This window comes from Panthera uncia, chromosome D2, assembly GCF_023721935.1.
Source record: "Panthera uncia isolate 11264 chromosome D2, Puncia_PCG_1.0, whole genome shotgun sequence".
In the NCBI taxonomy this organism is placed as follows: Eukaryota; Metazoa; Chordata; class Mammalia; order Carnivora; family Felidae; genus Panthera; species Panthera uncia.
The window spans coordinates 6,252,992-6,278,784 of NC_064818.1; the positions used below are offsets into that span (position 1 = coordinate 6,252,992).

At 44.0% G+C, this 25,793-nt stretch overlaps 1 protein-coding gene across 1 annotated transcript in view; it reads right to left on the bottom strand.

The window, feature by feature from the left end:
• Positions 1 to 25,793, bottom strand: part of ASAH2 (N-acylsphingosine amidohydrolase 2) — a 91,192-nt gene that overhangs the window by 21,221 nt on the left and 44,178 nt on the right. The window contains exons 6-13 of the mRNA XM_049646054.1: positions 22,509 to 22,685; positions 21,116 to 21,243; positions 19,894 to 19,971; positions 9,206 to 9,326; positions 7,531 to 7,656; positions 3,475 to 3,561; positions 1,186 to 1,290; positions 966 to 1,047 (exon numbers count right to left, since the gene is read on the bottom strand). Coding sequence (XP_049502011.1) covers positions 966 to 1,047; positions 1,186 to 1,290; positions 3,475 to 3,561; positions 7,531 to 7,656; positions 9,206 to 9,326; positions 19,894 to 19,971; positions 21,116 to 21,243; positions 22,509 to 22,685 — 904 coding nt within the window. The remainder of the gene's footprint in view (positions 1 to 965; positions 1,048 to 1,185; positions 1,291 to 3,474; positions 3,562 to 7,530; positions 7,657 to 9,205; positions 9,327 to 19,893; positions 19,972 to 21,115; positions 21,244 to 22,508; positions 22,686 to 25,793) is intronic.

Here is a 25,793-nt window from a genome sequence, read left to right on the forward strand (position 1 = left end):
ATAGACTATAGGCTGGCCATGAAACAAACTCCAGCAAACGTCAAAAGGTATAAGTAATACAAAGTGTGTTTTACAACCGCGATGTAATGAAATTAGGAATAAATTACAGAAGAAAATTTGGGAAACTCACAACTATGTGGAAATGAAGCAACATGATCATAAATTGACAATGGTCAAGGAGGAAATCAAAAGAAAATACGAAAGCACTTTCCACGCGCACCTCCGTGTTTACAGCAGCACTATCAACAATAGCCAAAGTACGGAAAGAGCCCAAATGTCCATCGATGGATGAAACGATAAAGAAATTGTGTTGTATATATACAATGGAGTATTACTCAGCATCAAAAAGAATGAAATCTTGCCATTTGCAACTACATGGATGGAACTGGAGGGTATTAGGCTAAGTGAAATTAGTCAGAGAAAGACAAGCATCATATGACTTCACTCCTATGAGGACTTTAAGAGACAAAACAGATGAACATAAGGGAAGGGCAACAAAAATAAAACAAAAACAGGGAGGGAGACAAAACAGAAGAGACTCATAAACATGGAGAACAAACAGAGGGTTACTGGAGGGGGTGCGGAAGGGGGGATGGGCTAAATGGGGAAGGGGCACTAAGGAATCTCCTCCTGAAATCATTGTTGCCCTCGATGCTAACTAATTTGGATGTAAATTTAAAAAATAAAATTAAAAAAATAAATTAAAAAAAAAAACAACAACATCCATCCATACTCTGAAATGCAAAGAAAAGCTGACTCCCGTTCTATGTGAATCCGTGGAAGCTGCATTCCAGGAGACCCATCCCTGGGAAATCTGGCTGTCACGTGCACACCTGGAAAGCACGCCCGCCCCTGTGTTTAAAGGCAACAGTAACAAATGACAAACGTATTGGCTGTAGCGAAGCCCTTCAGAGCCTTGACGCTTCAGAGCCCGGAACCACAGAGGTCACGACATGCCCCCTCACCCTGCGTGAAGTTGAGGCTCCCGAACCCGTCTATTGTGCCGGCCGCGAAACTGTAGCCCAGGGCAGGTTTACAGGTTTGGGCCTAAAGGGAAGATTTTTAAACAGACACAAAGATGAGAAGTCAACAGAACAAGAAACAGAAGTCAAACTTCCGTAAGTACTGAGATCAGCCCAGAGCTCTCCCCTCGTGGCATGATCAGTGTGGCTCAGGGACACTTACTGTGTGGGTGGAGTTGAGCCAGACGGTGACGTTGGACATATTCACCCACTGATGGGCCGCGGCCAGTGGTCCCGTCAGCTCCTGGGAGGCCGAGGCATACAGTTCCTAGAAAACCCACACAGGCTTGCTGTCGAAAGCAGAAGAGCTAAAATGAACAGTACGGATATTACCCCGTAAGCACCAATTTGGAAAAGCATCTCTGAGCCAAGGTTTGCTGGCTGCTTAGAAATGGCCACTACCCACGTGGGTCCCTCTGCCACCTCCAGTCGCTTCCCAGACTCATGGCGGCCCTGAGACCATTGACCTGTGTCTACTCCCCACAAACACGAAAGTCTAGGGATATGGCCCGTGGCACCAAAAGGCCTCCATCTCTCTTGAAAGACGGTCAAGAAAATTTAAGATTAGGAGTAGGTGGGCCCATCACTGATTTGGCCAGGAGGAGAGCTCAACCGCAGGATTCTCTGATTGAGTTCCCTGCCACCAAAGGACAGCTGGAAAGACTTCACGACCCACGTCGTCTGCCCCACCCACCATCCACGCTTTGATGTTCTGTTCTGTTTTGTTTCCCTTCAGGGTGAATTGACACTTTTTTCTAACCTTGCAGGGAAATGGGAGACATCGCGTTCGGAAACTGATCTGCACCAGACACGGTAGGCCAGTCCCGCCTCAGCACATGCCCCCTTTGTTTGACACCTAACTGTCCCCACTCTGTCCCCATCCTCGCTCCTACAGCCACGTGGGGGCTCTCAGGTGAGTCATGGGTAACACCAGCTGCTGCCCGCCTTTCTGACGAAAAGCAAAGGTGTGCCTTGCTGAGAAGAGATTCCAGCCTGTGAGATGAACCCCTATGACTCGCAGGCCCAGGACAGTAACACTGAAGTGTGTCACAGGTGCCTCCCCTAAATAGAATCTGTTCATTTAGAACAATCCTCTGATGATGCCACAGTAATAAAGCAGGAAGTGCAGCAACTAGGCTGGCTGTTGTCCAATGGCTTTAAAGGTACTTTAGCTCTTCCTTACTTGCTCCTGAAACATTTTAGAACCCTTGGAGCAAAATATTTACTTAAACACACATGTGCGTGTGCGTGTGCACACGCACGCGCAGCAAAGGTAGGAACGAGCCAGGCAAAGGAAGAGATTTAACTATGGGGGATACCACAGCCTGAAGTCATCCTTTGTCTTTTCTGTTCTTCTTTTTTAGTATTTTTTAATGTTTATTTATTTTTGAGAGAGAGAGAGAGAGAGAGAGAGAGAGCGAGCACAGGTGGGGGAGGGGCAGAGAGAGAGGGAGACACAGAATCCAAAACAGGCTCCAGGCTCTGAGCTGTCAGCACAGAGCCCGACGTGGGGCTCGAACTCATGGACTGTGAGATCATGACCTGAGCCAAAGTTGGACACTTAGCTGACTGAGACACCCAGGCCCCCATCCTTTGTCTTTCCAATCAGATATCTGGGGTGCCTGGGTGGCTCAGCCGATTAAGCATCCGACTTCGGCTCAGGTCATGGTCTCACAGTCTGTGGGCTCGAGCCCCACGCCGGGCTCTGTGCTGACAGCTCAGAGCCTGCTTGGGATTCTCTCCCTCTGTCTCTGCCCCTCCCCACTCACACTTTCTCTCTCTCTCTCTCTCAAAATAAACAAATAAACTTAAAAAAAAAATCCGATGTCTGTCCCCATAGGAGCTGACACAAAGTTTGGGGGAAAATGGAAGCCAAAGTTTAGCAGAGGGAGAAGCAGAGAGCAACTCCTTGTAATCTCACTGAAGACCAGATTCTGTCCTCATCAAAAAATGTTTTAAAAAGGAAAGGGAAGAAAATGTAAAATGGAGAGTCTATGCCGTATTGGAGCCTAGGAAGTCATCTGAATCGAATTTCCAGAGCAGGAGCGAATGGCTCTGCTTGGCCTTGACGCTGAAGGAGTGAAGGGTGGCCAGGTGGCCCGGTGGGTCCGGATCCATCTGGTCACGTCTGACACCGTGTTACCTGGAATCCTTACACTGTCTGTTACCATGTTGTCGGAAGCAAGTGTTCTGGCCCCAACAGAATGTTTCCCTGCCTCCTTGGTTTTAAAAGCACTTCCTCGGGGAAGTCAGAGGGGCAGTCCGAGAGGGGGGGTCTTGTGCCTTTGGAAGCGGCCTTCCTCGCGGGCCTGGAAACAGCAGGCTTCCAGACTCCACAGCGCAGCTCGGGCTCCTGCTGTCTCTTACCATTACCGTCTCTGTAAGGAGCGCTGCCCGTGGATTTGAGAGAACAAGGTTAAATGAACTGGAAAGAGGCCAGCCCGTGGCTGACCTTTGCTCTCTGGTATATGATCCCTCCGATAATCTGAGTGCTGTTGAACATGTCGTGTCCGGGTCCCATAGCGATGCACATGCTAGACTGCAACACAGGGAGACAAGACGGGCTCTTAGTGAAAGAAGCAATTATCTCAAGGAATGCAAAATCACAAGTGAGTCTGAGCCAATCAGAAACCCAATCAACGTTATATTGGAACACATAGGTGAGCCACTGGAAAAAAATAAAAATCAGTAGATAAATCTGGCTCTATCCTTCCCTTCTGACCCCAGAAAATGTTGACATTGACCAGATACTTAAATACTATAATTGAAAATTAAAAAGCATTTCAAGAAAATGCGGATGAACACCTCCTTAATAACCTTCTGATTCATCCCTATGGAGTTGGGTTTTCTCTTATTTGCAGTAAAAAGCATCCTATATGTGTATCAAAATTATCACAGTGTATGCCTTAAAATGATACAATGTTATCTCTCAATTATATCTCAATAAATCTGGGAGGAAAAAAGCAAAAAAAAAAATCCTACTGGATACACAGTGGAACACAGATGAAAATAGGTGATTTGCAAAAAAGAAATGTAAATCTCTCTTCAACATTAAAATACATTCAAGCCTGTGAATCATTAAATATACATTTAAACTACAAAAAGAAACTCCGCCTGTTCTGTTGGCAAAGACTGAATGCTCGATAAACCAGGCATCAGGGAGGCTTTGGGGAAAGGGTCACTCACACACTGTGGCTGGGGACAGGACTCATGGTCACCCCCATGGGAACTGTGCTTTCCCTTGAACAGCAAATTCACTCGCAAGAATTTGTCCTAAGGTGAAACTCATATACGTGTGAAAATATGTATGACACACGTAGTCCATTTATGTGATGGGAGGAAAAAAGAAGGGAGAGAGGAGGGAAGGAAAGAAAATATTCATCACGAGGGGATCGGTGAACTAACTTACGGTACTTAAAATTGAAAACTGTACCATTCGTTTAAAGGATGTTTTAAAGTGTATTCACTGGAGGGGCACCAGGGAGGCTCAACAGGTTAAGCGTCCGACTCTTGAATTTGGTTCAGGTCATGACCCCAGGGCTGTGGGTTCGAGCCCCGTGTTGGGTTTCATGCTGAGCGTGAAGCCTGCTTGGGATTCTCTCTCTCCCTCTTTCTCTCTGCCCCTCCTCTGCTTTCTCTCTCTCTCTCTTTCTTGCTCTCAAAATAAATAAATAAACTAAAAAACATAAAGTATATTCGAGGGAAATAAGAAAGCAGCTATAGAACAGCATTTCCAGCGTGACCTCATTTGCGTACAACTGTGCGTACACGTAGGAGCGTGGAAGCCGAAAAGGCTGCCTAGTAGGATGTTCATTTAAGGTTTAACAGGTTAATCGTGGAGTTAGAGGCTGCGCATTGACCTGTTTTGTTTCCCGAACTTCTCAACATCGTTTGCATTGTTAATAAGTATACATCTTTGTTTTAATGAAAGCTAGTTTCTGAAGTTAAAAAAAAAAATCTGTTGAAAGAAGCTACGCGAAAGCAAAAGATACGTCAACATTTGCCCACTTCCCTCTTTCTGTTTCTTAAGCGAATCACGATTTTGTTCAAAAAGGCATCGCTTCTTTCACAGTCAACAGTTCCACTCCCAGCCCAGGTAAGTCTAAAACGACTGTGGTAATTCCCTAGGCCCTCCCCAAGATTGGTCAGGAACCCCAGCCTGAGCCTGTCAGCACACTATTTCCCCTGCAACCGTTTCGGTCCAGGAATGGATATGTACCTCCCATGACCCAATCAGAAGGAAAAGAACTTTTATTCCATGGTTAGAGACGGGTTTTCTCTCTCTCCTACCATATTTGGGGGGAGAAAAGGATATACTGTCCTCAGTACTGACTGCCATCTTGCAATCATGAGGGAAGCAAATCTAACAGATGGAATGGAATGGAGAGAAAGAGAATTCTGTCGTGGGAGAGGGTGTGATTCTATGATAATTTTTACTGATTAAAAGTATTCTCCTTGTAGGAAAAAACTACAAAAGTGTATAAATAGAATAAAAACAATAAACAAAATCAACAGAATAAACCCCCCCTGTAATGCCATAGTAATGCCAAACAGAGAAAGTCAGGGTTAACAATTCAGTGTGTTTCACTTTGTCTTTTCACTACAATGCATTTATTTTCAAAACTGCAATCATAATCAATATACAAGATTAAACCCTGATTTTCTTCCTTTTTTAATTTTTTTAATGTTTATTTATTTTTCAGACAGAAAAACAGAGTGCCAGACGGGAAGGAGCAGAGAGAGAGGGAGACACAGCATCCGAAGCAGGCTCCAGGCTCCGAGCTGTCAGCACAGAGTCCGACGCGGGGCTTGGACTCACGAGCCGTGAGATCGTGACCTGAGCCGAAGTCGAATGCTTAACCCACTGAGCCACCCAGTCGCCCCCTAAATACTGATTTTCTAAATCAACATTGTGTACTGTGAGCTTTTTCCCACATTCAGTATTCCAACACAGTACAGTTTGTTGGTACATAATATTCTACTGCAAACAGGTACCATAATTTATTTAAACGTTTCCTCTCTGAATGTTGGAATCCAACAAGTAATCTTGAAATCGAATGAGAATGAATGATGTGTGAACATTTTGCAAATGAATAATAATAAAGGAAGACTTTCTATACCAAAATGGTAATATATAATAGAAAACTCTAATTGTTACGCTCTACTACCCATTGGGTAGAATTGATGGGAATAAAATAAATAGCCCAGAAATGACGTTTAATAAAAGTCATATCACAGGTGACATGTTCTATAAACACAAAGAACAAGAGCCCAGAAACTACAATCTGCTTCTCACGTCAAGGCAGAAAAAATCTAAATGAACATGGCAGGGAAACAATGAAATAAATGACAGTATGGCCTAAATAAGGCCATACTAATAATAGTAAGTCTTTAAAACTTGCCACACAGACCTGTGTTCAGCCCTAAAACAATTTTAAAGACAACAAAGTAGGTGGAAAACTCGAATCCCAGTCCTATTAAAAAAATCAACAAAGAAGTTGTAAAATTTTGTTCGTGAATGTGTGGACAAGTATACAGGAAGAGGTGGGATAGTGGTAACTTCCTTGGAGGGGGGAGAAGGAAGGGAATGAAGAGGAACTCACTTTTTACTGCCCTCTAGGTTTTCCATGTTGTGTGAGTTTTGACAGCAAGATTTGTTGTTTGTGACTTTATTTTTATTTTTAATGTTTATTTATTTATTTATCTAGTTAGTTATTTTTGAGAGAGAGAATATGAGCAAGGGAGGGTCAGAGAGAGGGGGAGACACAGAATCCAAAGTGGGCTCCAGGCTCTGAGCTGTCAGCACAACACAACACAGGGCTCAAATTCATGAACTGGGAGATCATGACCTGTGCAGAAGTCAGATGCTTAACCAACTGAGCCACCAGGCATGCCAATGTTTATTTAATTTTGAGAGAGAGAGCAAGCATGAGCAAGGGAAGGGCAGAGAGAGAGGGAGACACAGAATCCAGGCTCTGAGCTGTCAGCACAGAGCCCGACGCGGGGCTCGAACTCACAAACTGTGAGATCGTGACCTGAGCCGAAGTTGGCCACTAACCCAACTGAGCCACTCAGGCACCCCTGTTGTTTGTGATTTTATAGAAAAGAAAAAAAAATGTTGATGTGTTTTGTGTGTGTGTGTGTGTGTGTGTGTGTGTGTAACGCTGTAGACTTCACAAGTGAGAAACATCTCAGGCAAGCAGTTTCTGGTACTAACTTGTGATATCAGAAATGCCAAGGTGAAAGAAATGTTTCAGACTGTCCAAGTTTGGGCAAGGGTATTTCATCTCTCACATTTACTAATTGCCTCACCATTCAAAACACTTAAGAGTCAATCCAATGGAGAACTAGAATTTTATCCAATCGAAATTTAATGGGTGCTCCTGAGAAGAGCCAGCGGTCAGTAGGCCTGGGTGCACTTGGGGAGAACACAATTATAAGTTAATGGTGAATACTTAAAATGCACATGAGATGCAAACACAAAGAATCTCATGTCATAATTACCTACCCCACCGATGGGACAAGAGCTATTGACGTTATCACAAGAGTCTCCTGTGTTGACACAATGTGGGCCAAGAATATTGGGGGACACATCTCCGAGGTTTGATGAAGCAAAGGCTGCTACATAGGGTCCCTGCCAAAAGAAACATCCAACGGCCTTTTATTCTCTCTTATTTCCCACAATGAATTCCATTAAAAACACAAACATTCCATCCACTCTGGGGAACTCTTCAAAACCATTTGAGCACAATAAAAGGAGGAGGTAGGACATTCTGAGAAACTTTGTGAAAAAATTCACATTGCAGTCAGCATACATGTTATCACGCTCATGATATTCCAACGATCAATAAAGCTGTTTCAAATAGGAGAGTTTCAACTCTGTACCACAAACAGAAACATTTTGACAAGAAACACAGCATACAACAACACGGTATAAAATGCTGACTCATCAGACTCCTTCCTGGTATTGTATCTGGAGCTGAGAGGTCCCTTTCTCCTTGAAAAATAAATATCCCTACTGGCTTAAAAAGAAAATATGAATCCAGATGTTCCTGTGGCAAAACTGAACCTAAATATAGCATTCACCATCCAGATCTACCTCCATGTATCTTTTCTTTTAGCTCTTCAACCTGAAGTAACAGCACATAACCTTTTTGAGTGGTGTAAGACTTTAACCTCAACCCAGCTGATCTAATTCTACCTTCCATGACTTCAATTTTCTTAGGGAAAGAAATAAGCAGGTATTGGAGATCATGTGTCTTTTTTTTTACACCAAAAAGATAACTTATCTCAAAATGCCCCCAGCCAGCGATCATAAATGGGAAGTTCCTTTCTTTTCCCTAAAATGCAGGCTAAAATGAAAAAAAAAATAGCATTTTATCAGTCAGGAGCTAAAAGATCACTATGAATGTTCATGGGGCTAATAACTTTGGTATCATTGCACTTTCTAGACATTTATCCTAGTCAAGGGCTTGGGGTTCTTATCGTCCTATATTCTTTGGCATTTGGGACTTGGACCTTAGGATCCAACAGAGCAGCCCCCCCTCCCCCCAACCACTTAGCTATCTGTAGTCAGTAATTAACACAGAGCTGAGGAGATTTCTGAGGCACATGGACTGAGTTCCGGCCCCCATCTCTGATTCCATCCCTCATTGCGTTTCAAAGTTACGATAACAAGTCTGGTGGGTTAGGGTCATCTCTCCCTTGGGGCTTATTAAAAGAAAGTATGACGAAACTCCTTAAAAGGAAATTCGCCATTAACAGGGAAATCTGGACCGCAGAAAAGATTCATCACCTGTCCCCTCCTCATTCAGGTTCTTAACGCTACTCAGAAGGTACTTAATACTTTGATAGCTCTGAAGAGAAAAGTTAATATCAACCCGGTTGATCATATTCTCAAGCCGATCAAAAAGTATCACGTATTGCAAAAATCTTAAGCTTGTCCTTCCTTCTCTAACTAATTGCAACTTTATGAAGCTACAGATGTCAGCAGCGTTTGACACAGTCATTGTTAATTTTTCTTCCCCTCTCAGGGAGGATGGAGAATTCTTTTTATCCAAGCATATTAGTATGTGATGTGCTTGATGACACTTTACACTGAAGATGTGAATCAGCTATTCTGAGCATTGTACGAATGAGGATCTAATGAATTAAGATGATATTTTCAATGACCCAAATCTCACCTGTCCAGGTAGATATCCTTTGTTCTTCTCTTGCTCAAAAAGGTAAGATGCATAGCCCATGTTGTCACTATTGACAAGGTGATTGGTATTGTTCATGCTGACGGGGTGGATGGCAAACCAGCTGTAAGAGAAAAGGAGCCCTCGGCTCAGGAAGAGAACCAGGTGATGGAGTCAAAACAATGCCTGCGAGCTTTGGTTTTCTCCAGCAGGGAAAAAAAAAAGTTTTCAATGGTAGGCCTTTCACATTTAGGTTATTTCACTGATGATGAGCTTAGCTTATGAATAACATACTCAAAAAGTCTAGGCATTTACGTAAGTTAAAAATACAAAACTAAACGGTCAGTGATCAGACGATATGCCTAAAGCATTGTGTGGGTGCCGACCTTGTCCTTCAAGACAGGTGCACATAACAATGATTGAAGTCAACCCTATCTAATTCAGAAGACCTTTACGGAGACCCTGCCATGTGCCCAGTTCTGAACACACTGAAGCTTCCTTACACCCAGGGTCAGACAAAGATGTAAACAAATGGCTTTAGTACAGTGTGACAAACCTTATAAAAAATAGGCATAAAGTGTTTGGGGACCACAGATGACTAGCAATTAATTCTTACGGGCATTCCAGGGGGAAGGAACAACACAGTAAGCGCACAAAGGTGTGAAAGAGGCTGTTATGCATAATTTGATGTTAGCCATATGCATAGTAATACCTGTTTAAGTATAGAGCCACAACGTCTACAAACTAATTTCACATCTGTTACCGTACTTGCACTTCACAACAGCCCTGGAGCCCAAACAGTTATGACCTCCACCCGGCAAGGTGTCTCAGAGAAGCAAAATGGTAGCTCATTGGTCATAGGGGACCAAGACTAAAGTTGGGGTCTTGGGACACCTTGTCCAATGGCCTTTGTAGGATCGAACCTCCACGTGGATAAAAAAGATAGAGAATGGAAGGCTGGAAAGCAAATTAACTAGAATGAATGCTCAAGAAAAGAGAGATGCTAATTCATGAACTTTCAGGCCCATGTAGGATTTGTAAAAAAAAAAAAAAAAAAAAAAATCTTTTGTTGGTTTAATTCTTTGCTGACGACTCTATAAAACATTTCAGCTTACATTACTACCTAAGTACTATAGCTCACAAAACTGAACATTTACTTACTGACTAGGGATGTTTTTAAACATCAAGGTCATCATTCAGGATTCAGTTCTCATTGCCCAACAGATGTATACGTAGGTCAGAGATGGCCAGCACAAGGCCTATAGGGGCTGGGTAGGCAACACGGATGAGTTCAGCTGGTTGGTGCCACGGGGACCGGTGTGGACTGTGGACACCCGGAGGCACTTGCATGGGCCTAAAGACCGTAGCCTCTACTATGCGGCTGCCAAATGTTGCCTTATGAGAGTAAGCCAGAGCTTCCAGATCTTTGATAAATCCATGATTTTGCGAAATATTTATCAATTTATGTTTCAAGTTTATTTACTTATTTTGAGATAGAGAATGAGTGCACATGCGTTCACATGCACATGTGCCTGCCTGTGAGCAGGGGAGAGGCAGAGAGAGAGGGAGAGACAACCCCAAGCAGGCTCTGTGCTCAGCATAGAGCCGGACTCGGGACCAAACCCACGAACCTGGGATCACGACCTGAGCCAAAATCAAGAGTCGGATGCCTAACCGATGAGCCACCCAGGCACTCCTCGATTAAAAAACTCTTGAAGAAGTAAATGGCGTGAGAGGAAAGGGGTGAAGTTTGGGCAAAATGGCTGAAGGGGAACAGGAGGCGCAGGTTTGCAGTTAGGGAAGGGGTACGTCACGGGGGTGGAAGGTGTAGCCCAGGGAACAGAGTCAATGGCAGTGTACCAGTGCCCTGTGGTGACAGACAGGAGTTCCGCCTGTGGTGGGCATAACACAAGGCACAGAATCATCCAGTCTCTATGTTGTGCACCTGAACCAAATATAACATTGTGTGCCCACTACGCCCAAATAAAAAAAATTTTTTTAATTAAAAAAAATAGAAGAAAAAAATTTTCATTAAAAAAGAAAGAGAGGAGTACATAGCACAGAATAAAAGGGGAGAAATCTTACCGATTAAGAGACTTAACACACATAGCCAACAAATGGAGTTGGTGGGCGGACTATTTGGATGCTGATTCAAATAAAACAATTATAAAAAGATCTTACTGACACAATCAGGGAAAACTGAACACAGACTAGGTTTTAGAGCATATCAAGAAACTATTTTTCATTTTGTTGGTTGGGATCATGGGTTATGGTTATATTTTTTTATATTTTTCCCTGATAGAGATATACACTGAAATATATATGAGTGAAATGATTTGCTATCTGGTGTTGGCTTTTAAAACTCTAGCAAAGCAAGGGTGGCTCAGTCGGTTAAGCATCAAACTCCGGCTCAGGTCACAATCTCCCGGTTCGTGGGTTCGAATCCCACGTCACGCTCTGTGCTGACAGCTTAGAACATGGAGCCTGCTTCACATTCTGTGTGTGTGTGTGTGTGTGTGTGTGTGTGTGTCTGCCCCTCCCCCACTCGCACTGTCTTTGTCTCTCTCAAAACATAAGCATTAAAAAAGAAAAATTAGGGGCGCCTCGGTGGTGCAGTCGGTTAAGTGTCCGACTTCAGCCAGGTCACGATCTCGCGGTCCGTGAGTTCGAGCCCCGCGTCAGGCTCTGGGCTGATGGCTCGGAGCCTGGAGCCTGTTTCCGATTCTGTGTCTCCCTCTCTCTCTGACCCTCCCCCGTTCATGCTCTGTCTCTCTCTGTCCCAAAAATAAATAAAAAACGTTGAAAAAAAAATTTAAAAGAAAAAAAAAAAGAAAAATTAAAACTCTAGCAAAGCAAAACAAAAGGAGAGGAGGGATGAAACAGAGTGGGAGAATAGTGCTAATTACTGAAGGTGGATAATAGTTACATGGAAACTCAAAGACTAATCACTCTAAATTGGCATATATTTGAAAATTTCTATAATAGTGTTTTTTTCATGTTGGCATCCATTTAGAATTTTTTTAAACAGTGTTGAACAAACCTATCACCAGCCTATGAGCTAAATTTGTTCCCCAAGGTATGTATTGCCCCCATGTAAAGGAACAGAAGATTAGGTTAAAGGTGGTTCTGAGCTCATGCCCTAAAATTACTTGCAAAATTTCTCTCTTTTGAAAAAATCCTTATACTAGTTTCCTTTTTGCGGATATGGGTTTCTCTCCTTCTCCTAAAACTCAGGTCCCAGAGAAAATTCTAGTCAACTAGTGTTTTCCAGTTAGTTGGGAGTCTTTTTACAGTTTTACTCCATTTAGTTTGGAAGGAAAATGGGGTGGTGGCCATGACCTTCCCATGGCTCCCCAACCAGAACACTTCTGTCTAATATGATTACCCTGAGGTCAGCCAGCTTCAGCCAGACTGCAATCTCTCTAGGGCAATCAGACGAAGCCTGTGGAACAGTTTTATCAACATGGACTGTCATGTCTCTCTGATGAGGTGAGGGATTTTATACACAGGATCTCATTTCATCCTAAAAGCATGCTTGGAGGCAGATGTTATCATTGTCCTTATTTTATGGCCAAGGAAATGAAGTCTCAGAGTGAGCCAGTAAGTAATCTGACCAAGGTCACACCCGTTGTAAGTCAAGAAGCAGGTCTAAGAGTCCAGGTTTGTCAGACCACAGAGCCCAAGTTCTAATCTGCTGTGGGATACTGGCTCTGTCCCCTCCGTTCATTCACCTGCTCATTCAGTACACAGTTAACTTTGATTCTGTGCCAGGCACTGGAGACGTGGAGGTGAGCGAGGCAGCATCTTGCCCTTGAGAAATGCTTGGGAGAGGATGTGACATCTGAGCTGGGTCTTAAAAGAGGAGTAGGGACTCGGCAAAGGGATCACTGGAGAAAACTCATTTGTAGCAAAGGCATCAAGATGGGTTTAGAGGACGGACGATCATTCTGGCCACAGCGTAACGGATAAAGGCAAGGAGAGATGACAATTATTCTTCTCATTCAACCAACATGAATTTGTTAGCAGCAAGAATGTGGTTGGCATTGTGTTACACGCCAAGGAACACAGAGGGGGATCAGGTGTGTTCTCTCAATCAGGGGCCGACAATAATATCTGTAGAGAAAGCAATTGCTGAGAATTCTAGTCTGCTAATTAGACTTGAATTCGTATTGATTTCATGCCTTTATGTTCATTTATTTTAGGCCTTGGAAAATTAATTGAATTTGTCTTTCTCTACAAAACTGAAAAAATAAGCATTCGGAAAAGTGATGTGAATCTCAGAGTGAGAAGAGCTGTATTTTTCCTCCTCTGGCCTTTGAAATATGTGAGATTAAAATACCAGGCTTGTCACAGCGACCAAAGTGCGATGGGAACAGGTGAGTATTGTAAAGATATGCAGAAAGGTCATCATTTTAATAAAAGAAAGCGGCCCTCACAATTTATTTTATCTGGTCAAAACAACATTCTTCCAAGCAAAGTTCAAAAGAGCGAAGTTAGGTCGAGGTAATTTCAAAAGAAGTTAGAGCACAGATATAAACGGATAACTAACGTCCCTGTTAATAAACATTTCTAAATAAGGATTACATCACAGCTAAAGCAGGGCCATGCTGGAGTCAGCATAATGTAATCAAGGTACCACGGAAGGTCCAGAGATTTGAGATTTTATCCTACTCCGTAGCCAAGTTAGTTAAAATTTCCTAGTCTCTGTTTCCTAGGGATGAAAAATAATACATTTTGACTATGCTCTGTGAATCAATAAACAGCAAAGTAATATAGAATATTATAATCATTCTCTCCTCCTAGGTAATCGAGGCATTTTCTAGGGCCTCTTCATTGGGACACTATGCACTTCCTACTCTGAAGCAGAAAAGAAAAGCCAAAGGCAAAATCGAGCTTCTTGAATATTCTAAAAGAGTAATAAACCCATCCCAAGTTCTATTCTCTCAAACCTGGGCTGCCATGTCCAGCATGCAGGTTGTGCCCTGCACAAAGATGAGTTGCAAAGGGGGTAAGAGGAGGCTGAAATCCAACCCCCACTCAGCTCACGGAGCTAATCACCTTGGCCCAGAGAAGAAAGCACTTTTGTAAGTTGTGCACCAAGGTCCTATGCGCTAACTGCAGCCCTCTCCACCCCACAACTATATGGTCAATTAGTCTTTGACAAAGCAGGAAAGAATATCCCATGGAAGAAGACAGTCTCTTCAATAATTGGTGCTGGGAAAACCAGACGGCAACATGCAAAAGAGAGAAGCTGGACCACTTTCTTACACCATATGCAAAATAAACTCAGAATGATTAAAGACCTAACTGTGAGACTTGAAACCACAAAAATCCTAGAGGAGGACGGACACAGGCAGCAACCTCTTTGACATCAGCCATAGCAACTTCTTACTTGACATGTCTCTGAAAGCAAGGGAAATAAAAGCAAAAATGAATGTTGGGACCTCATCAAGATAAAAAGCTTCTGCACAGCAAAGGAAACAACCAACAAAACTAAAAGACAATCTACGGAATGGGAAAAGATATTTCCAAATGACATGTAAGAAAGGCTTAGTATCCAAAATACATAAGCAAGTTATAAAAGTCGACAGCCCCAAAATGAATAATCCAATTAAAAAAGTGGACAGAAGACACAAATAGACATTCCTCCAAAGAAGACCTCCAGATGGCCAACAGACACATGAAAAGATGCTCGGCATCACTCATCATCAGGGAAATGCCGAGCAAAACTACAATGAGACGTCACCTCACACCTTGTCAGAACGGCTACAATCAACAACACAAAAACAACAAGTGTTGGTGAGGATATGGAGAAAGGGCAACCCTCCTGCAGTGTTGGTGGGAATGCCAACTGGTGCAGCCACTCTGGAAAACAGTGTGGAGGTTCCTCAAAAAGTGAAAATAGAACTACCCTACGACCTAGCAATTGCACAACTTGGTGTTTACCCAAAGATTACAAAAACATGAATTCAAAGGGATACGGGTGCCTGGATATTTACAGCAGCATTGTTTACAATAGCCAAGATATGGACGCAGCCCAAGAGTCCACTGATAGGTGAATGTATAAAGAAGATGTGATATATATATATATATATATATATATATATGCATACATGATACATACGATATAGATATGATATAGATATGAGATATATACATATATGATATACATATATGATATAGATGTCTATATATAATGGAATGTTACTCAGCAATAAAAGAAGAATGAGATCTTGCCATTTGCAATGGCCTGGGTGGAGCTAGAGAGTATAATGCTAAGTGAAATCAGTCAGTCAGAAAAGGACAAATACCACATGATTTCACTCATATGTGGAATTTAAGAAACAAAACAAGCAAAGGGAAGGAAAGGGAAGAGAAAGGCAAAGCAAGAAACAGACTCTTTTTTTAATGTGTATTGATTCATTACAAGAGAGAGAGAGAGAGAGAGAGAGAGAGAGAGAACAAGCAGGAGAGGGGCAGAGAGAGGGGGAGGCAGAGAATCCCAAGGAGGCTCCAGACCCCTTCTCAGCACTTGAACTCACAAACGGTGAGATCACAACCTGAGCTGAAATCAAGAGTCGGAGGCTTAACAGACGGAGCCACCCAGGCACCCCAACAGACTCTTACCCATAGAGGACAAAGTGACAGTCACCAGAGGGGAGGTGGGTGGGGGATGGGTTCAACAGGTGATGAGGATTGAGGAGGGCACTTGTGACGAGCAGCGGGTGATGTATGGAAGGTTGAATCACTATATTGCACACCTGAAACTAATGTTACACTGTATGTTAACTAGCTGGAATGTATATAAAAATAAAAGGCTTACAAATAATTCTCAATCTTCCTTTGGTTTTTAGCTCCATTATCACTTCCTTAGGGAAGCTTTTCCCAGTCTCCCTGCCAGGGTCACATCCCTTTAAGACAATGCAACGCACCTTCCTTTCCTGGCACTTAACCCAGTTATCATCTTACACATATTTCAAGGACTGTTTGGATACCTCTTGTCTCTACCAAGAGATTATAAATTCTCTGAGGGCAACAACGCCATCTACTTTTGCCCATCAGTGTATCTGTAGGATGAGCTCAGTTCATGACACATATATTCTACACCATTTAATACATGAGTAAACAAATCGATGATCTCTGGAGAGAAGAGGTTATATCTGCATCTGAGAAATATGGAAATTGAGTCTCTGAGAACTTAAGGGACTTGCTCAAGGAACACGGGCGTGGGTATTATTTGATTCCTGATTTCAGGGCCAGGAAAAGCACCATTCCAAGGACTGGGAAGTCCTGCGTGGCACCCAGTAGGTCTCCGGTGCGGACTCGCCGAATGAAGAAATGAAACCAAAGGTGAAGGTAGGAAAGAAGAAATTGTGGACCTCAATATGGTTCCCAGCATGAAGAGAACAGTCTTGGCTGCAACACTGGGCAGGTCACGTCACCTACCTGGCTCTTAGCTGAGCTGTGAGGCAGATGACGCCCATGTTCCGCCAGTCAGAGATTCTAGGCTTCCAAACTCCTCATGCCTTGGGATTCTGCCTAACAGCAGGCACCTACATCTGGTGGCTGAGTTACTCAGCAGCCCAGATTTGGCTTTATGCTTTGGATCATTTTTAATGCATTCAAAGAGCAATTGCCACTATGCAACAAGAGGCAATTGCACGAGCAATTATGTCAAGGATAACATATGGTGGCTGCAAAAACAATAGCAAGTTATTGCAGGGTGTTAAGCCTAGCAGATGGAGGAGAGTTGCTATAACCTTGACGGTTGGCCCTGGGACTTCCAGATATGTTATATAGTTATATGCGAGGAAGCCACGAACATCTGGAAGAAGGACAACATTTTTTAGTCTTCCATGGGCATCGTTAAAGGATTCAGAAACTAATAAGAGGGAATCACGGACGATCTCAGTCATTCAGCCAAGAGTTGAGTGGAAACCGTAAGGAAAAAGCCTCCTTCTCCCAACGAATGTGGAATTCTCTAACTCGTCAGAGATACATGCTTGTATCCTGACTGTCTCGTAACCAAATGGCCCAGCAAAGTGCCCCACAATCTGGAGCTAGCTCACCTTTTTGGATTCCTCCCTCACCCCCTCCCTGACATAGCCCATCCTCTGGCCTCCCAGCTCACTGTCTTTTCATGACTTCCACGATGCTCTCAGGTATCCCTGCTACCTCCTCCAAGTTCCCACAGCGTTGATCGATGGCCAGGTGGTAGCACTGATGGCCATCTGATGTATGTTGTGATTACTTGCCTGTCTGTCTCTGTCCCCTACCCCAATCACCCCATTAGTCTGTTAGAGCCTTCAAGATAGGGACCATGCCCATCACAACACATACCCCAAGCACACATTTAGGAAGTCCACTGTGTTTGCCCCTGGGTGGCTCAGTCGGTTAAGGGTCTGACTTCAGCTCAGGCCATGATCTCACGGTTCGTGAGTTCGGGCCCCGTGCTGGGCTCTGTACTGACAGCTCAGAGCCTGGAGCCTTCTTCGGATTCTGTGTCTCCCTCTCTCTGCTCCTCCCCTGCTCACACTCTGTGTCTCTCTCTCTCTCTCAAAAATAAATAAAAGCATTTTTTAAAAAAAGAAAGTCCACTGTGTTCAACACCAGTTGGCAACCAATCAGTAGATGAATTCACTATAATGGAAGAATAACTTCTATCATGTCAACCCACATAATAAAGTTTATTTTATCAGGGAGTTTTTAGTGACCTCACTTGACACCTGAAGAAGTAACTCCAATGCTAAAAATGTCAAACATTCAGGGGCGTCCGGGGCGGCTTGGTCACTTAGGCATCCGACTCTTGGTTTCCGCTCAGGTCGTGATCTCACAGTTTGTGAGTTTGAGCCCCGCGTCGGGCTCCATGCTGACAGTGCAGAGCCTGCTTGGGATGCTCTCTCTCCCTCTCTCTGAACCTCCCCTCCTCACTCTCTATCTCCCTCTCTCAAAATAAATAAATAAACATTTAAGAAAATACATAAAAAGAATGTCAAGCATTCTGAGAAGCCAACAATGGAGTTCTTAGAAGAAGTAGAATGTTATTCTGCTTACCATTTAACCAAAATAATAAAACTCTTTTCTATGCCAGACACAGAGTAGAACTTTGCATGTATTATGTCATTTAATCCTGAAACAGTCCTATGAGGCATTATCATTCCCATTTCCAAATGGAATAGTTGAGGTGTAAGTAGGTTAGTAAGTGGCAAGGCTGGGATTTGAACTCAAGTCTTAAAATCTACCCCTAAAACCAGAACTCCTCACCACCGTGCTGTTCTCCACCTGGTTACAGGGCCAGTACTGATCACAGTCCTTAATGTTTTCATTCACCTCTTATTAATTTTAATTCATTATTAATTTGACTTACATAGACCCTTTCAGTTAAGTATTTCATAATCCTACCTGATAGGCCCCTACCACCTTTACTCACGCTTATTATCAACATTTTAAGGACTCACTTTATCCCTCACTTTTAAAGTCAGAAAATTGAGGGGTGGCTCAGTTGGTGAAGCATCCGACTCTTAATTTTGGCTCGGGGCACGATCTGACATTTCGTGAGTTCGAGCCCCACATCGGGCTCTGCTGACAGTGTGACAGTGTGGAGCCTGCTTGGGATTCTCTCTCTCTCTCTCTCTCTCTCTCTCTCCCTCCCTCCCTCCCCCTTCCCTGCTCTCTCTCTCTCTCAAAATCAATAAACATTTAAGAAAGAAAGAAAGAAAGAAAGAAAGAAAGAAAGGGGAAAGGAAGGAAGGAAGGAAGGAAGAAAGAAAGAGGAAAGGAAGGAAGGAAGGAAGGAAGGAAGGAAGGAAGAAAGAAAGAAAGAAAATTGAGCCACAGAGCAGTTAAGTCACTTGGCCAAAGTCACAAAGCTCATCACGAGGACAACACAGAGCGAACCGAAGCCATTTAACTGTAGCTCCCATGAGCCATCATACACTTCCTTCAGGCATCCTCCACCACTTGGACATCTGCACATCAAGGCACCTGGGGCTGTTACCCAGCCAGTCAATTCCTGAGTCAGTCCAATTGCAGGGACAAAATTCACACATGAATGCAAATGCCTTCTTTATGAAAAAAAAAAAAAATCCACATGTCTTCTTATGTATAATCCTGAACTAAAACCTGTGCCAGGCTGTAATTTCACCTCATCTGCTTCCTTCAGGTGGCCTCAATTCTGCTTCCATCACTAATTGGCATTGTCCTACATTAGACTTGACTTCATTCTTTTAGGAAAACACAGATAAATCATCTCAAACCCATAATCATTTAGCCTGGTTGGTCAGATTGTTTTCTCATTTTACCAAGAGATAATGGTCTGCCATCGTAGAAATTCCACATACAACATCTTGATAGAGTAATAAGCACTAGAATTGACTGAATCCTTATGTCATATCCCAGATGCTACACTACACTTCTTTACCTGAATCCCTCATTTACGTCATCCTTTAATTAGCCCTGTTTTCCAGGTAAGGAACCGAGCCCTGGAAAGCTGAGAACCTTGCCCCAGGATCCATGGTTGGACCCAGATGTGTCTGACTCCCAAGTCTGGACTCTTAACTACTCAACATATTCCCAGCCGCTGCTGCCACTATTCTAGTCTCTTCCTCCCACGCCCCCCTCCCCGTCCCCACCTCCATGATTAAGGAAAGCTATCCAGATAGGACGAAAAGCAAAAAAAGTAAACAGAGTACCTGATAAGGCCCACGTCAACTCCATTCAAATCTACCATTTTCAGGATGATCATTTCTTTGTCGGTATTTGAAGAATACCTGGTCAAAACAAAGAAACGCAGTCATTTCTATGTTAGTTAGAGCCTGGGCTTCTTGTATGACCAACAGTAGAAGCTGACACAAAAACTAAAATCAAAATGCCTTCAGTGAGCGAGGTTTCCTGATGTGCTATGGTCTTATGAACCACATGCAGGACCTCAGTCCTCAGCTAAAGAAATGGCTTGCCAATACCATCACACTCAGTGGCATTAGGTCAGCCAACTGGAGATGAAATTGACATCTTTATGTAATGGTCGTGATCTTATAGAACATACAGGTGTTTCTTAGAAAAGGGACCGGTCTTTGAAATTTCTACTCCGGTCAAATTTTCACGGAATCTCTTAAACATAGCAGGGAATATGCAACATCAAAACCATCCCCGACCTGTAGCTTCAAACGTTCTTTCATGGCCTTTCAAGGGAAATCGGATTATGTTTTCTAAAACTCAACTCCTTTGAAATGGATGGAAAAATACGCAGACAAATGTAAAATGCCAGGTGGTCAGGTTGAAAGTGAGATATTATTTTACTGTGCCACAGCAGTCAAGGGCTTCTCTCCTGTGGCTAACCTGGGTCAGCACTTAAGCAAACAAACAAACAATCGGGCTTAGTTCCATTCCATTATGCTAGTTTTATTTATTGTTCTTTGTTCCTGCTTCTTTATCCTTTTATGGCTTCTCTCTTGCCACAGTCTCCTGGGTGGAGATGATTTCTGCGGAACGATCTAACAAAAAGAGCTATTCATTAATTTAATAAACACGTGTTGCGCACATTTTCATCTCCGCTTTACAGAAGAAGCTGAGAGGCAATAAATTACTATAAGTAAATCACTGAAGGTCACATGACTAGGAAGTGATAAAGCAGAGATGGAACCAGAGTCGTGCCCGATTGCAAAACTGGGAGTCCTTCCAACACTCACGCTGACCCCAGCCGCCAGCAGAGCGGGCCGATTGGTGCACGGGCTGGTGTGAGTTACCACATTCACTTTTTATTTCTGCTTAGATGATCAACATGTTTTAAATTTACTTTAGCTTTACTATTCTTTCAGGATCCCACCCCATTCCTTGAGCACCAACTGCATCCTTAGATTTTTGTTGCTGATCTCTAAAGGAAACCCATGATTTTATTGTGATAATGCCCCTTGCCTGGCTCGCTCTGACGGAGGATTCCAAAGGTAAGAAGAGGGGCTTCGGTTGATCTGTACACCTTCCACGTTTCCTTTGTTGATAAAGATTTTGCCTGGTTTCATATTTTTGTGCGCCATCTCAATGCTCTGTGGGTTAGAGAGAGAGAGAGAGAGAGAGAGAGAGCCAGTTGTGAATTTGGACATCCTGTTGGATAAGGACTTAGTCAATAGAAACAGAGGAGCGCTGTGGACAATTTCCTTGGTCTCCGAGCTGCCCCTGCTATGGGACAAGAGCTAGAGAACCACACAGCCAGTGTCACTTGGGGGGGCACACAGATGGCCTCAAGGCTGAGACATAAGAATTGCCATGACCTGGGAAGGTCACTTGAGTGTCTCAGAGCCGCTGAGTCAGGCACCGTTCGCAGGTTCAATTGGCCAAACCGGGAGCAACTCCCCCCGACCTAGGACCAGGATTTGTTAGCTTGAAGGTGTCCCACCCTCCTTGTCCTCTCCGTGCCCTCAACCTCTGAGGCCAAGTTTTTCACACTTTTCTGACTCAAAGCTACAATAAGCAAAACATTTTTCATCACAACTTAATACACGTTGACGTATGTGTGCTAAAACAGAAGCTCACAAAATACACCCTTCCCATATGTTTTGCACCATGATAGGCTCCAATCTGTTTTACTTTAGTTCTGTTCATTCAATGCTTCTTGCAACCCATGGAATTGACTTCAGGAAGCCAGCCATGAATTACCATCCACGGTTTGGAAAGCATCATGGTAAAGACATTTCTGCCTTTGCCGACTGGATCACCAGGTTTGGGGGGTACTTCATGAGACAAATAGAGAGGGACTAAATCTAGAAGGGAAAGGTATGAGGGAAACATGAGAAAGGACCCTGTGGGAGGTAGTAATAAGCTTCAAGATGGGGAGAGAGGAGAAAGAGGTGTCCAAGCCAGGAACACAGAAGACCGTGCCATCTAGAACTCTCAGAGAGGACGTGAGAAATAAGAGCGTGTGTTTATGAAGTGGGTCCCCTGTCATGTTGTTTGGGAACTAGGAGGCGAGATTGGAATTACTTGCAATGACTCTTGGTTCCTTGATGGCTTCCTTTTTGTGTGACTTTGCACAGAGAACAGACGGTAGGGCCCTCTCAGTTATAAGGGTGACATAGGAAACGTTTGCTGTCCCTTTGGACACCTGCAGGAGGCTCACTGCATGGAACTCGCCCCTCTCAATCAGTCAGTGCCTCGGAGACCAGAAGCTCCTGGGGAGTCAGGAACGGAGGGGGCAGGTGCTGAGACTGCTCAGGGCAACATCCTATAAGGACTCTCTCCATATCACAGAAAACCACTCCTGAACACTTGTGAACAAGGGACAGGGCAGCTCCCTCTGGGGCCCTTTGCCTACCTTCACGATGCCAGTGACCATGTACTCAAAGGTGCGATTGCTAAATCCTTCACTGGCGATTACAAACACAGTATACTGGAAATACCCTCCTGGCCCCGAGTGTGTGTGAGTGCCACTCAGGATGACGTTGTCTTGTCTGTACAGGGAGCCATATTTACTCTGCAGTCTGTTCAGGACCTTCAAGAGAAAAGAAAAAAAAAAACAGAACTAAGAAGAGGGATAACATAGCAACTCACTATGGAAAAGGCTCCAATGAGTCTAATCAAGGATCCATATCAATGGCACCCCTGTCAAGTGGCCCTTCACTCAGTTCTGGAGTGTCTCATTGTAGGCACAACTTCAACAAAACCAGTAACCATCAAGGCTAACGTTTCATAGACTCTCGCCGTATGCAAGCACAGTGTTAGGTAGGACACACATTATGTTATTTTAAAATCTTTATAACGACCCCAAGAGGTAGATGTTTTTTTCAATGTTTGTTTATCTTTGAGAGAGAGAGAGAGAGAGAGAGAGAACAGGGGAGGGGCAGAGGGAGAGGGAGAGAGAGAGAATCCCAAGCAGGCTCCGCACTGTCAGCCCGGAGCCCCATGCAGTCTCCATCTCATGAAGTTGATGACCTGAGCCAAAATCAAGAGATGGATGCTTAACCGACTGAGCCACCCAGGAGCCCCAGAGGTGGATATTTGGAACTGCATCTTTTAGCTAAGAGCACTGAAGTGTAAAGAAGATAAATAATTTGCCCACCGACCTAGTAAATGTGAGAGCCACAACCTGGATCCACATCTCTCTAACTGTAGAACCAGTATGGTTTGCTATTCATCATTCCACACATGCTATTAATATCCAGGCACTAGGAGCGATATGAGGTTAATATCTGAGCACTAGGAGTATATGAGGTTCCTACCCTGATGGAGCATTTATTCTAATGAGGGAGAAAGGTAACAAGCAAAGAAGCACGTAATATGGTATCACACAATGATAAGTGCTCTGAAGACAAATGTCGTTGAGTGGGGAAAAAGAGTGATGGGTGTCAATGAGGAAACATCTTTCCAGAGAGGCTGCCTTCCACCCAAGAGCATAAGCCGGTTGAGCAACACCAATGGAAAGCGTCCCGGGGGCAGCGAACAGTTGTGTAAGGGCCCCTTGCCGCCTCCCTGCCCAAAATGAAGAACTCCATGCTCCCTGACATATACTGTCCCCCTTATTGGTCTGGGGGCAGCCAACTGGGGGGACCTAAGGACACCCCAGCCACCCTGTGGGGAGGCCCATCGGAAAGGAACCATCTTGTCAGCACTAACTTGCTAGCCAGGCGGGTGAGCCACCTCAGAATAGTAGACCCTTCGGCCTCAGCCAGGCCTTCCAACACCTGCAGCCCCAGCCGACGCATGAGTTCAACCCACGACAAGGAAGTGGGCGTGTGTGTGTGACTTCAGTTCTAACCTAAGTCGGAATCACCCAGCTCGGCCTCCCTGGGATTCCTGACCCACAGAATTCCTGAGCGGTAATTCAGGACGACTGTGAACATCTAAACGCACGATAAGTGTGCTCGTAGGGTCCAGACACATCACGAAGACAACGGAGAGAAAAATCCCTGCTGCTGAGAACCTGTTTCTGATTCTGCTTGAATCAGCTTCAACCTGAAATTGGGTGTTATTGTGGCTTCCTTGGGAAAGATGTTTTGACCTTTTTTTTTTTTTTTTTTTTTTTTTACATAAAGGGGCGCCGGGATGGCTCAGCTGGTTAAGCATCTGACTTTGGCTTAGGTCATGATCTCAGGGTTCATGAGTTCGGGCCCCACATCGGGCTCGGTGCCCGATGAGCTAGAGCTAGAGCTCACTAGCTAGAGCTCACTGAGCTAGAGCTCACTTTGGATCCTCTGTCTCCCTCTCCCTTTGCCCTTCATGGTCTCTCAAAAAAATAAATAAATAAATAAATAAATATTAACAAAATTTTTTTTTTCACTTTTTAAAAAAGTTTTTATATTTATTTATTTTGAGAGAGAGAGATAGAACGTGAGCAGGGGAGGGGCAGAGAGACAGGGAGACACAGAATCCGAAGCAGGCTCCAGGCTCCGAGCTGTCAGCACAGAGCCCGACACGGGGCTCGAACCCACACACTGAGATCATGACCTGAGCCGAAGTCAGACGCTTAACTGACTGAACCACCCAGAAGCCCCTGTTCACTTTTTTTAAATGTCAAAAATCATTAAAATGATCTAGCAGAAGTGTCAGACCCCAAGCGACCTTCCTCAATGTAAGATACTGTCAGTTAATACCCTGCACAGTAATGACAGTGCATTCACGGCAGGGATCGCAAATATCACTTACGTCACACACTTAGTCCCGTCTATTGGTGGTGGCTCTCAGACACGTGGTGTTGAGAAGGATTCTGAGCCCAAACCTGGGCTTAGCAAGAAAGAGTGCCTTTTTTGATTAGCAACGCTGTCTACTCTGCGTGTGGCACAGGCAGTGGTAGGCTGATCAACCGTCACACAGCGGGAAACGAAAAGCTGTCATTTGAATCGCTTGTCAGTTTCTCTGGTATAAATACTCCCTGCCCCAGTCAATTTCAAGCTTCCAAAATTTAACAACGAGCCCCCCCCCCCCCCCCCCAAGCTCTTGAATATTTAACAGCCAGCCCTCATAAGCTGGTGCAAGATGGTCCCAGAACACGCTTGTGAAGCGTGCAACTTACAGGCTATATACTTAACCCGCGTAAATACAACCACCAATCTCTTCTATTTTAGGGGAAGAGCTACCCCACCCTCATTCTACTCGTGTGGTCATTGAATGAGGAACATCTTATGAACAGTGTTGCCTCATTAACTAATCCATGTCCCACACGCCGATTGCTAGGTTACCACGTCCATATACACAATCCTGTGATGCCAGGCAAATGTGAAAGGAACTATGACATGACCAGACCAACACCCTCTGACCAAGTAGCCTACATTCTCCATCCCAGTAAGTCTCCATGTTGCTCCTGTGTGACCCAAATCCAGACCACACTCTTCATCACCCTATGTCTTCTTCTAAAACAGTAATAACTCCACTCATGAAGGAGAAGCCCATCGCTAAAGGGACACCATGAAAGCTTGACTAAAGGCTGCTGTGAAAAGCTAATGTGCCCACAGTTCTGTAACTAAGACAGGAAGGTAGCAAAGAGAAAGAACTTCTGGTCAACCTTAAAGCTCTCCTAACCCCATCCCATTTTTATTCCCAGAGAATGTTAGGATTTTATAGCAAGTGTACTTCTTCGGGCTTACACAAGAATCGAGCTCTTAGC